The sequence below is a fragment of the Opisthorchis viverrini genome (genome assembly GCF_000715545.1).
Source record: "Opisthorchis viverrini unplaced genomic scaffold opera_v5_456, whole genome shotgun sequence".
In the NCBI taxonomy this organism is placed as follows: domain Eukaryota; kingdom Metazoa; phylum Platyhelminthes; class Trematoda; order Opisthorchiida; family Opisthorchiidae; genus Opisthorchis; species Opisthorchis viverrini.
In genome coordinates this window covers 109,659-123,691 of record NW_008752112.1, presented here as the reverse complement: position 1 = coordinate 123,691, position 14,033 = coordinate 109,659, and the positions used below count along the sequence as shown (strand labels likewise).

General features: G+C 42.0%; 1 protein-coding gene across 1 annotated transcript in view; it reads right to left on the bottom strand.

Annotated features, from left to right (window-relative positions):
• Window positions 1-9,827: 9,827 nt before the first annotated feature.
• The window catches only part of T265_11156 (hypothetical protein), a gene marked incomplete at both ends in the record, with an annotated part of 25,486 nt that continues 21,280 nt past the window's right edge, over window positions 9,828-14,033 (bottom strand). The window contains one exon of the mRNA XM_009177738.1: window positions 9,828-10,262. Coding sequence (XP_009176002.1) covers window positions 9,828-10,262 — 435 coding nt within the window. The remainder of the gene's footprint in view (window positions 10,263-14,033) is intronic.

Here is a 14,033-nt window from a genome sequence, read left to right as displayed (position 1 = left end):
TTTGAAAGCCTTATTGTAAAGAAAAGAATAAAGGTGAACGGGGAAGGGACTTAGTGCTAGCTTAACACAATCATTCCGAGGTGCCTACACCACCAGAAATTCACTCAGGCAATCTGGATAGAAAACGACAACAAGAAAGCTACTGACATCGATTGGCAGCCATATCCTGTGGTGTCTCCAACCAGGCACAGTGAGGATCACGCGGTCCCCATCCTGGAAGGCGAGTAGCACCGACAGCACCCAAGCGTTTCGTGATCTCCTTCATACTCCCCTGCCAAGTCAAGGGTTGGCCACCTCTCTGTTTACGCCACTCCAAATTGGGCATGGAAAACAGCACTCTCTTCGGCAAACGATGGTTTGGCATACGCAACACATGTCTCAACCAACGCAGCTTCTGGTGTTGGACACATTCTTCAATGGGAATACCCGTTGCACAATCGAAAACGCGCTTTCTAACTCCCTCATTACGGATTCGCCCACACCAACCCACGACACCAACAACGATTGTCGAACATCTGAAGGCGCCTCAGTTCCGCTGCTCGAATATGCCAAGTTTCACATCCCACACTTCATGTAAGTTTCGTCTGAAGCTCTCTATTTTGAACAAGGCTACCAATGGGCTGCACGTTTTCTAACTTAACAGCAAAATTTTGTTTCAGTTAAACGCAGTTTTCTCACACGAACACATACGACATTTACCCTCCAGACTAAGTGGTTTTTCTGTGGGGAAAAAATGACATCAACCTGTGGATGACAAATTTACAGTTCTGTTGTGCATCTTTCGTAAGTATTATTTAGAGGTCTGTCAAGTGTTTCTCACCAGGCTTCTTCCTCAACCTTGATTTCAGTGATCGTGTAAGACCCTCCGAGGTTGTGTAAGATGAAGGCGCACATCTGAAAGACGATCGTTTACGGGTGGTCAGCAAAGAATTGTTTACCACAAGTTTATAGTTTTGATTATCCACAGCGTTTGGACTGTGGAGCATACTGTTAGTGCAGTGGTACAGCCAAATCGTATCTTCAAGCGACGCGCAATACCGGAACCTCTGAGAAGGCAAAACAAATTCGGTGACTGGTTCCTATACAGCACTATATACAAAGCCCAATGTTAGGTACTCATCCAGAACAAACCGTCCATTTGGACTACAAAAACACAAGCAAGTATGCGAAAAAGACTTCCACGTGAAACAGCCACAAGGGCATACGTTTGGCCACATAATGCCTCGATGATCTCAAGTTTGAATGAGTGACGTGGCAGGTTCAAACAAACAGCAGTTCATACGCACGCACCAAACACAAAGGTGAAGCGGGGGTAACAAATTGGGACGGGATAAACGTGAGGAATTTCAAGTGTCAAAGTAATGGGCGATAGATACATGTTGTATAATATGTCGCCATATGCCCGTAATATTTAACACATCATTTTGAGCTCAGAACAAAGAACTCTAACGGGACTATCGAACGTATGCTTCCAAACAAAATCCTGATGGAAACCCAGTTTATAACACTTTGCTTCTATGACGACTGTCGTGTAATAAAACGCTTTCTCAAATGCATCCTGTCTTTATCGTTTCTGTTTCTCTGTCTCCATCTACTAGCGGTGTTCCTCTTTAGTATACATGCGACCGCCCCATCATTCTTATAGTGGAAACCACTTGCTTAATGAGTAGCGTTGAAAGACCTGTAAAACCTAATTTCAGAGGCGTTGAATATCACCAGATGAATGACGGACCCTCAAGCTTTGAAGCATACGTGTACAGACGTACAGAAATGTGACTGTTAGACCCGGACTGTACATCAGCTTGCGAATACAGCACTCATTCCATAACGTGGGGCCATTAACGCACGGCAAACGTTGGCCATAGATGAATCAGCGACAATCAGGATAACGCTGTAGAGCAATATATTATTGACCGTGTGAGAAACTTTGCTGTTATACAAAGTGTCCTTGCAGAAGGCCTAGGACAGCTTAGAATAACGAGTGGGTGCAGTTTCCGGAACCCGTGCTTCGTTTTCGGTTCATCTTAGCTTGCTCCGTATTATTTGATACGCCTGCATTACTGTATCTTGTCGGCATTTCCATTAGTCTGTTCGTAAATTTCTGCAATTCTTTCTTGGTTGGGCCGGAAGTGTATTTAGAATTGAGGAAAAAAGCCACAGTTAGGCCGCATTTATCTCGTCAGAAGGGCTTGAAGTGTTCTATTCGATGGTATCTGTCTGCAACTTTTGTAAAGAGCCACCCAAATGGCCACCGCTGTACTAGGCCACGTACAAACTTTATAAAAGTTATCATTTTCTAACAGAATAAAAATTGATGTTTTCTTGGAAAACAGAATATTTGGAGTTAGGAAAGAAAATGACTCCCAAAAACCATTAGCGTAAAGGTGTGTTGGTGGAAATGAGACTGGCATAACACAAGTAAAATCAGATGTGAAAACTGTAAGTTTAATGCAAGCTAGTACCAGCAGTCACTTCTACATATCCGCCCTTCATTCTCACTACAATTTCCTTAATACGCTTGAAATTATCCGCATTTTTTGGCCGTTCTAGATAGAATGTACAACACAGTGAACTGGAAGAAATTGGTTCGAATAAAACCACAGCCTTTTCTGAAGATTTCAGTATAAAACGGAAGAATTTCCAAAATGTTTAGAAAGGTATAACTGTACAACTTATCAATAAGAAAGATAACAACCTCCTTTACAAAATGTTTTTAGATTCGCGCTTAGATCGTCATCAGGTTTAGACTGGTACGGTGCGTGCATCTGCACGAGTCAGCGGTTCCCAACTTGAAAGTAGCCGAGTCTTTCCTAGAAAAATTCCCTTTGTACGCTTTACTCAGCTCATCAGTTATGTTCTTTTTCTGTCGTTTAGACGTTTTTGTTTACTTCCAATGATCTTCCTGCACGGGGTTGCATGCCCCTTCTTGCATACTTCTTGCTATGGTGTTCGATGAGTGCAGCTGGGCATACACCACTCAGGTCCTACTGCTTGTTTTGATGCCGTACGATGGGGTTTTTGACTACTCACTTAGACGCTCTTACGTCACTGAATGCCGATTACTGATTTTGAATAAGACAGCCAATAGTTTAGTGTACGACACTTCGGTCGTTTGCGGATACTGTTCATTGCCTTTCTCGGAACCCGGAGTATGTGGACAGGTGATTCGGATTACCAACTGGGCATAGAAGAACAATTAATATTTTTCTTGGCTTGCGTTTTGATTTTTCTCCATTTCATTTCAAATTAACTCTGCGTTTTTAAAGCTCTAAATTCATTTTGTATTACATAACTGCAGCCAGGATAACAAATGATGCTCAATATCTACGTAGGTACCAGCTCACAAGTTAAAACTGCGTAGATAAAACAGCGGAGTGAATCACTGGTGATAATATAATGTATTCTATAGTATTCTAATGCATCGCAGTATGTGAAAGAAACGCCAATGAGTTTCCTTCACTGACAGATGGCCTTTGTCAGCCTGGCAGTGCTGAAAAGTTCCTGAATTGCTTTCAATCCCGCTTCCAATCTGACGAAGGCATTAGAAGAGGACCAATTCTACGCTTCCCGGAACACGCCTGCTGTTTCTGTTGATTTTTAAAAATACTATTCAGATTTGAATTACACTATATGGACATTTATAATATTCAAAGAAAAACCAAAACTCATTTCTTATGTACAGGGTGTCTCATAGTAAACGCAAAACACAATATTCATGTTCAAACTTTGATACTTATTTACATATTTGTTGTTCTTTACGTGAACATACGTACATTATGGAGGTTTTTTGTTACCAAACTGACATTACAAAAAATATAGGAAGCGGTGTGAAATTAGACACAGCATGTTTAACCTCTTCAAGCGTCACTCGTGCACACTCCTCTTCCGTTCTTGCTCTTGTTTTGTAATAAAGTGAAATGATACGGGTAGGAATGAAGGTGACGTCTCATAATACGATGCACGCTGGCTGGGGAAAACGCTGGTCAACTGAGAGACCTGAGTTATTGACGAAGATGCCATGGTGCTCTGGGACTGAAGCTGCTCGATGGCATTCTGTACAATGGGCGCTCTTTCATTACTCANGGGATTGAAGTTGCTCGACGGCATCCTGTACGATGGGTGCTCATTCATCCCTCAGAGACTTTTTCCCTTTGCCAGGAAAATCCACCACAGATCCGGTAGACTCAAATTTTGCAATCAAGCGTGTAATGGTCGACACAGTAAAAGGATCATTCATGAGATCATGTTTGGTTTTATAACCACAAAGTGCAGCGGTGGCGCTTTCACTAAGGGAATAATATAGCTTCACAATTTCAATACGCGTAAACAAAATAAAATGCCAACACTTGCACACAAAACCTCCTTAATATAGCTACTAATAGTGAAAAAATTTGTTATCCTTTCTTTACTTTTGCGTCCATTATGAGACACCTCGTACTGCTTTTGGGGACCATGCTTTCCGTTTTATTTTCACTTCAGTTTGGTTTTGCGTGACTATTGTGGACTGATTTCTCGACATTGCCAGAAGTTATAAACGGACGAAGAAATGACCCTGATAGAGCGAACAATGTGAAGTTGATACCGAACTACAAGGCTTCTATCGTGGACCCAACAGCACAACTACACTGAAATGTGTTGATTCTACTTCCTGCTCTCCAGACTGAAAAATTTCTATCAGAAAGGTCAGATTTCTGAAATTAACCACAGGACGCCCGGAACCTACTGCTCCACCAAAATCTCAACAGGAAAGCCGGCAAGCATCCAGGCCAGTCAATCATTCAATCAATTCAGAAAAAGCCAATGGGTCCTCATGCACGCCACAGAAGCACGACCGAATGTGATCAGCGTTCAGGCGTTTCATAGAGGCACGATCGATGTTGACGGGTGTTCACTAATGCCTATCAGACAGCCTTGTTCAGTGTCAGAAAGTCCCCTTTAAATAGCATGGGACCGTTGTAACTTTTGCTCTCGTGCTCGCTTGTTCGTAATATAGCTGTTGTATTCCCTTCTGTGAGTCTTTTTTCAGGCACTGGGCATTGGAGCGGGTCAGCAGCAGATACCACAGACTGGCGAGTCAGCAGCTATAACAATTTCATAAATCAAAAAAGGCAGTGGGTCAATTGGCTTTTGCAGGTGAGGGTCGTGACAAAATGGAAGTTGGGACGAAAGTCTCATATCGAAGAAGTGGACTGTTGCAAGTGTCCTCTCTATCCAAAAGTATTGATTTGTATCATGTGTGTGACGTACGTGCTTCTTTTAAACATGAGATCCAGTCTCCTTCATAATCAATGTACTCACGGAAGCTCGGATAATGCCTACAGAACCCACCAAGATTATGTGTGTTCAGGTCGCACAACACCGCATAGCTGAGTTAAACGAACCTGAATGCTTGAAGAGGACCCTAAGCAGTCTTGGTGCGTAATTCGTTTGCAAATTTGGAACGGAATCATTAAAATCAGTGCCACCTTGCTGATGGTTTACATATTAGCAAAATGAGCAATGAAGTTTCTTGTTTCCGGGACAGAACTGGCAACTTCTTTCTTCATCTTGGTTTTTGGTTGATCTGGATAAGACGGGGTTTATCCATCGCTTCGAAGAAAGATTGTTTCATTCACACGATATCTATCAAAACGAAATTTGAGACTGATGGTTAGACGTTTGCCATGGGAGGGCAAATCTGGATACGAGGAACGAACGAGGCTGGTGGGAGCAGCCGCGTCTCCTTAACGGAAAGAATTTTCGAACTGGCAGAAAAGGTAATCAGAGTGACCAGATCGAATGAGGTATCACTGGCAGAAATGCATGCAGTCATCAAGAGTGGCTATAAATTTAGTAGAAACCGAACAATTAAAGGGCTTTTGATCAAAGATAGTGGGTTTATTGGGTTTAAATATACGTGAAAATAATGAGTCGTAAAGTGATTACGAATATCGTGCCAACTGAATCGTGAGGCGGCCTGTGTGCAACACATTCAGTTGCAGAATATCACAAACGAAAGATTCAGTTGAGTCTCTCGTGGAAAATCAAATTGATTTGCAAATGAGTATATTTCTCGAAAACAGTCCAATTTGAGTTCAATTAGATCATAAGGTTGACGGAAACTTGGGGACTGCGCCTACCTGATGAGCCCTAAGAAGGGCGAAACTGGTCGTGGGCTGTCGAAGAGTTTTCAGCAACCTTGTGAGTAGTTTCCTTTATGATTATGAACCTTTGTTTGTAGAGAGGGCATGCAAAATATACTGCAGATGAATTACGGTTCGGGTGCCTTCAGTTTTATACTCTCTTACCAATGCACTGATAAGAGACTTGATAGATTAGGTTTAATTATTTTTACATCTCATGTTATAATCGCGATTGCAGGACAGTATTTATGTGGACCACTTCCACATTTTTCTTGAGTGGGCCGTCACTGACAGTAGTTCAGATCAAACATTCCGACTCACTCCTAAGACATGATTTGAGAATAGTGGCCACTATTTCTTAGGAAAAGTTTTTTGGGTTACCAGAGGAACGGTAAACGATAGAACTTAACACAAACGGGACGAAAACCAACCTTCATTGACTTCCCCATCAGCAGCTGTCATGATCTACGCACATACTGTAACGATAGTTGCCAACTTTTCTAAGCGTTGAGGCCTCATTTGTGCAATGATACTGCAGGCCGTATGGACGTCCGTTCCTCGAGTTTTACCCAGTTTTCAGCACCTTGTGAGTAGTTTCCTTTATGATTATGAACCTTTGTTTGTAGAGAGGGCATGCAAAATATACTGCAGATGAATTACGGTTCGGGTGCCTTCAGTTTTATACTCTCTTACCAATGCACTGATAAGAGACTTGATAGATTAGGTTTAATTATTTTTACATCTCATGTTATAATCGCGATTGCAGGACAGTATTTATGTGGACCACTTCCACATTTTTCTTGAGTGGGCCGTCACTGACAGTAGTTCAGATCAAACATTCCGACTCACTCCTAAGACATGATTTGAGAATAGTGGCCACTATTTCTTAGGAAAAGTTTTTTGGGTTACCAGAGGAACGGTAAACGATAGAACTTAACACAAACGGGACGAAAACCAACCTTCATTGACTTCCCCATCAGCAGCTGTCATGATCTACGCACATACTGTAACGATAGTTGCCAACTTTTCTAAGCGTTGAGGCCTCATTTGTGCAATGATACTGCAGGCCGTATGGACGTCCGTTCCTCGAGTTTTACCCAGACAAAAGTTAGCAAGTTTTCTTGGAACAAGCAGTTATCGTGCGAAGGGGGATCTAAGGATAAAGTACTACTTGCTGCCATCAGGCGATCGGTATCTCCATGAAGATCAAACTTTACAACCCACCTACGAAATTGAGCTTCAAAATTCAATAACTGAACAACAAAACGGAAAGCCTTCCAGTTAATACGGAACACCTGTCAAAGGGTTGTATTCGGACGGAATAATATCAGAAGACGAAGTTTTTCTCTTGACCTCTAACAAATCTGGGACAATCATCCAGAGTCACGCACGTTCCAGGAGAAAAGAAAGCTGAAAGAAGATTGATCACCACCGGGGAATCACTATTCTGTGTTAAATGAAACAAATCCAACTGAATTTCACGAACTTTGATGTTTTGGAAGAAAATGTTCCTGAACGTGAAAAAAATCAATAAACTTTTTTCATCATATCGCATGCTTGCTTGGCCACGAGTGGTCGAACGGTTGAGTGTTCAAACTACTAGCCAGGAGGTCGCGGGTTCGAGACTCTTCGGAGTTTCGTGAGATGCGCACTGCTACTGATTCCCAGTAAGGATGAAAAAGCTGTACAGTGCTTCTCGGCTTTTCAGCATAGATTGGCTTCACTTACAGGACGAAATCCCACAAAAATCCCAAATCTCCTCACACTACCAACAGAGAGAGTAGTCTTCATTCATGGGGCACTAACATATCCACTACATTGGGTACACATCAAGAATGTTACGACGTAGCGGTGGATTAGTTTTCTTAAATATCTTCTTCCAAGATCAATCGGAACAGTTTTGGGCGAGATTCTACGCTCGCTAGTAGCTTATTTGAATTCTTCGATCGACAGTTGCACACTACACTGGATACCGTCTATTGCGTTTTGCACTTAACCGTAATGACAAGACCATATGAGCGTTATGTTGGGGTGATTTTGGCAGTTTTCTCTAAAGTGTACAGCTGCAGTTGTTTGCAGTAGTAGAAGTCAACAAGTTATGCATAGATTGCTCAACCGAACGCGAATCACCAACCCAACTTACTGAACTTCCGCTCCCATCTCCGAAGACATTGGTGTGTTTTAAGAACCTACGTTTTCTCCCATCTTTATTTCCCTTTATGTCGGCTACATACCTACGATTTACAGTGCAGAGGAGAAAAAACTGTTCCAGGGCAAAGTGATGAAGTGATCCCCGTAGCGTCTTCTGTCATATAATGTCACTAAGTGCACTGAAGTTTACTTCTTCGTGACTTCACAAAACTTTTATCACAAAACATTCGCAGTCTTTCATTGTTCACTGTCAGCGAAACTTCCCTCCAAAACTCACATTCACGAAATGCTTTGGAGTATCTCTCTCAAGAAATCCCAGGTTCCCTTTCCATATCGAAGCAGTCAGATGGTTTTTCTATTACACACTGGCACTGAGATTGTTCCATATACGACAAGACTGTACAATAATGTCTGTTGCATGCATACTTCTGCAACAATAGTATTTTCCTCGTTGTATTTCCGAGCCCACTGGGGGTAACTTTTGACATCTTGCAAGTATGCCAGAACAGGTCACGAGATGCCATGAATTCTAAAAGACTGATTTATTGACGCTTGTGCAGATGATTTCCACAGTTCATCCCGGATCTCCTCAAGCTCTCAAAATGCGATTCAATTTTCGATTATTGTTTTCTGAATTGAAGTATACAATGATCAAGTGTAACCATATGTTGCTTGATATTCTGTTCGTAACGCTTCGGTAATGAGTCCTCAACAACAGAGGATCTCCACCCGATTGAACGTTTGATTCTAACTATTGTGTTCGTAAAATTCTTAGAGACTTTGGCTAAGTTTATTTAACATCTCTGTGATTTTGTTTCCAGAAACTTCACTTCCGAATGCCCAGGGCACTTGCTTTCTCAAGTCAGCCTGACTTAATTATCGACTTCAGGCAATCCGTACCCCATCGTTCCCCAGAGGAAATGTCTGGAGTGGGTGTTTCGTTAAAACTTAGTTATTGATCGTATGTCTAGGTTCTTGTAGCGAGGTAATTTTTACACAAGCAATTACCCTATCCTTAACCCAAAGTTGATATCCAGTCTAAAACATGTAGAGAATTTATCGATCCGACTCGAACGGTTGCTACTCATACAAAGCTTTCTATCCTCATCCCAGTGTTAAGTAAGATTTGTTTGGCATGACTAGCCAAGGACTCGAATTCTGTGGCTTTTGCTAAAGAATCTATCTAGCCATCATGGGCTAACCTTAAGTTTCGACGGTGTATTCACTGAACAATAGGAAAATGGCGGAAGATAACTGGATAGACTGGCAGTGAAAGCGAGGATGATCTGGTTTGAAGGTCCACAAATTATCTATACGCCTAAACTATCAGAGGCTTATGTTAAGGTTCACTTTTGTCCGACCAAGAAGTTACATAATCGGTGATAATTACCACCGTGTTCTAGGCTGTGCAATCTTTGGAGGTCGCTATAAACTTGTTACACCGAAATTTCATTACCCAAGTCATTACTCATAGAAAAAAGATGGCTGGAAATAATTAAAAATACCTCAACGCTTGGCTGGGTTGGAATCAGGAAAATGAAGTAGTTTTTCGTCCTAGCTTGGATCTCTCGATCTGTTCTGTTGCGATCTTGCCTGTAACATCATGTCTGGACGTGGTATGGATGGTAAAGGACTCGGAAAAGAGGAGCTAAACGTCATCGCAAGGTTCTCCGCGATAACATCTAGGAGATCACCAAGCCGGCCATCCGCCGTCTCGCTCGCCGAGGTGGTGTGAAGCGCACCACTGGTCCGATCTACGAGGAGACCCGCGGTGTCCTCAAGGTGTTCCTTGAGGACGTTATCCGTGACGTCGTCACCTACACCGAGCACGCCAAGCGAAAGACCGTCAATGCCATGGACATTGCAAACGCATTGAAATGCCAAGGTCGCACTCTCTACGGCTTTGGTGGTTAATTCCACTCCGGTCGTTTCTTCAAACATCAGTACAAAACACCTATTTGATATGCGACATGAGTTCTCTAGCGACTTCTACAAATGGCCATCAAATAACTCCAGTTGACTCAATCGTCTGAACCGAGTGGTTAACAACGATATCACATAAAGCCACACGGAGCGTAACATGAACCGATTACTTGAGGAACCTCAGTGGCGTCAAGGAGAGCGGCACACTGTAAGTGCATGTATTTCTCGACGGATTCGGACATGCAAACATGTCATGTGAAACTACGTTTTCGATTATTTGACGTATGGACACCAAGCACCACCCCAACTACTTCTGTCGTCTTATCACGAAAGCAAATCCTTGCGTTTTTAGTGATTGCTGATTAGAACCTGTCAATCTGTAAGTGCACAAAAGATTTTGATTCCTATTTTGTGCTTACCATGGGATTGGGTTTGAAAAATCAGTCATTTACCACGTACGTCTTTAGATTATTTTACGTTCTCCAGGCATTACTTGTGTGAATGAACAGCAAATGCTAAGAAACTGCGACAAAATACGGCCTCTACCTTAACAAGTACATCTTAACGGTTAATTTGAATTCACAACTAATATCAAATTACGAAACGCCACAAAATATATCCTGTATAAACCCGTCCGATTGGACTAAACCAAAAGCTCGCATAAAATTGTATAGTTTTGATACGATTTTCCGTGTTAAAAATAAGTACATCTCCACTCACTACGAAAAATTATAATGGTTTACTGCTCAGGCCGCTTGGCTGTTTTTCAGTTCCTTGTTCCTGTTTGAGATTGCGTGATGTCTTAAAACGATTTCAGTCACAGGTGTGACCGTGTAATCCGAGGAACACGTTCACTTATATTTACTTGCAGATAAATGCTGTGGAATCAGGAAAAAAACCATATAAAACCGTCTCTCAAATCACTGTTTGTTTCACGCCGTTTTGGTGAAACCTGTTATGATACATACTCTTGTTGCTTGAGAGGGTGTATGCTACGGTGTATGCATCGCATACCCACCATCCAAGTGTCACCTGACAAAGCTTGATCAACGAAGTCAGACTCGAGTTGAGTGCGTGGCAAGACTTTAATTTCTCCAACACAGCATCCTCGGGTGAAAAGTTGAAAGGAATGAAAACGTTTATACGGAAATTCAAATGGAATTCAATCGCGGCTTGGTTTCCGGAGCTGGTTGTTGCAATAAGTGTGAAGACAAAAAACAGTAAATTCAAACAAAATATTCACGTCGATGTTTCGCAAAAAGTCAAAGATTCAATCTATTCGTAATTTTTAACCATTGTAAAAAAGCAGGTAAGGATGAAGAACTGGATGAGACTCAGTAAAAGGTTGACTGCTCTACGATTAGGAATACAGCGACTAACAAAAGCAGTTTCATTGGATGAGCGTTTCATTGACTAATATCTGACTCTCAGATAGGAAAATAGCAGTGGACAGAGTAAGTTTTGGTTTAAAAACGTTCCATAAGAGACCGAGACGAGATCAGCCGGTGATTGCTTGGGTATTGCTTCCTCATGGTATTTATAGTCTTCTACGAGTATGTGATATCTGTTCCCACAAACCGCAGGTTGAAGTGTAGGCTACTGACAGTTTTATTGGCCAATATGCGTTTTATTTTGTGCCCTGAACAGTATATTTATTTATTTCTTTAATCAGTTAGAGATTATCAAGCTAAGAACAATTTTGCGCCTAAACGTTGTGGATGAATATTTGGAAGAGAGCTGAAAGTTCTACGGCGCATTTTGTAGATCAATTGGCGAAATGGTATGCCAGCCAGTGAGACGGACAATTTTAGGAAGGACATAAGGATAAAAGCATGAGGAAATTGCTTGAGTCCACTACGCGCTAAAACTGAGTGACACCGAGCGTTTCCAACACTGGACTATCTGGTACCAAGGGTTGAAGAAGGGCTAACTTTTAGGCGGTTATGTTCAACTTTCCGCTGATTTTCAAACATTACCTCCGCATGCGAAGTCGAGCTGAACACAAGGAAATAATTTTTCCTTGGCTCTTTTTTTCGGTCTATACTTACCTTACCTCGCTGGAACGACTTTGTTAGCTAGCTGAAATTCTTCATAATTAACTGACATAAGGCAGTGCTGAGACAGTGAAGTGTAATAATATAATGAATTCAGTATGACCCATAAAGCCATCTTATACAAATGGGGATGTTTTCACAAGGTAAACTGGACCAAACTCTTTTAAGGTTGTGAAGTACCGGAACGCTACAGGCTTATTCTGTCCCTCCTACGGGCTAAGAGTTGCATCGTCCTACAACGCAACAACCATACATCACTCAAGCGCTGGACGTTGTCCAAAGTTGTAAGTAATTCACTTGTGGGCTTACGATTATGCGTCGGTATTCTGTTGGGAAGCGATTCGGGGCCACCAAACCAACAGCTCAAGCGTTCCTAGTTATCTCGGTGGAGCTTTTCACTCATGAGGTTTGGGTTAGAAGGTGACTTTTAAAGATTGGACTGTCGGTGATCAAAGTTTTTCTCCCAATGTATTCTTATCTCAATGTTAAAAACAATCGATCATTAGCTTATGGAATACTAGCTGCAAGGGAAACTGAACCACGACTAATTAGTNAAGAAAACATCAATTTTTATTCTGTTAGAAAATGATAACTTTTATAAAGTTTGTACGTGGCCTAGTACAGCGGTGGCCATTTGGGTGGCTCTTTACAAAAGTTGCAGACAGATACCATCGAATAGAACACTTCAAGCCCTTCTGACGAGATAAATGCGGCCTAACTGTGGCTTTTTTCCTCAATTCTAAATACACTTCCGGCCCAACCAAGAAAGAATTGCAGAAATTTACGAACAGACTAATGGAAATGCCGACAAGATACAGTAATGCAGGCGTATCAAATAATACGGAGCAAGCTAAGATGAACCGAAAACGAAGCACGGGTTCCGGAAACTGCACCCACTCGTTATTCTAAGCTGTCCTAGGCCTTCTGCAAGGACACTTTGTATAACAGCAAAGTTTCTCACACGGTCAATAATATATTGCTCTACAGCGTTATCCTGATTGTCGCTGATTCATCTATGGCCAACGTTTGCCGTGCGTTAATGGCCCCACGTTATGGAATGAGTGCTGTATTCGCAAGCTGATGTACAGTCCGGGTCTAACAGTCACATTTCTGTACGTCTGTACACGTATGCTTCAAAGCTTGAGGGTCCGTCATTCATCTGGTGATATTCAACGCCTCTGAAATTAGGTTTTACAGGTCTTTCAACGCTACTCATTAAGCAAGTGGTTTCCACTATAAGAATGATGGGGCGGTCGCATGTATACTAAAGAGGAACACCGCTAGTAGATGGAGACAGAGAAACAGAAACGATAAAGACAGGATGCATTTGAGAAAGCGTTTTATTACACGACAGTCGTCATAGAAGCAAAGTGTTATAAACTGGGCTTCCATCAGGATTTTGTTTGGAAGCATACGTTCGATAGTCCCGTCAGAGTTCTTTGTTCCGAGCTCAAAATGATGTGTTAAATATTACGAGCATATAGCGACATATCATACAACATGTATCTATCGCCCATTACTTTGACATTTGAAATTCCTCACGTTTATCCCGTCCCAATTTGTTACCCCCGCTTCACCTTTGTGTTTGGTGCGTGCGTATGAACTGGTGTTTGTTTGAACCTGCCACGTCACTCATTCAAACTTGAGATCATCGAGGCATTATGTGGCCAAACGTATGCCCTTGTGGCTGTTTCACGTGGAAGTCTTTTTCGCATACTTGCTTGTGTTTTTGTAGTCCAAATGGACGGTTTGTTCTGGATGAGTACCTAACATTGAGCTTTGT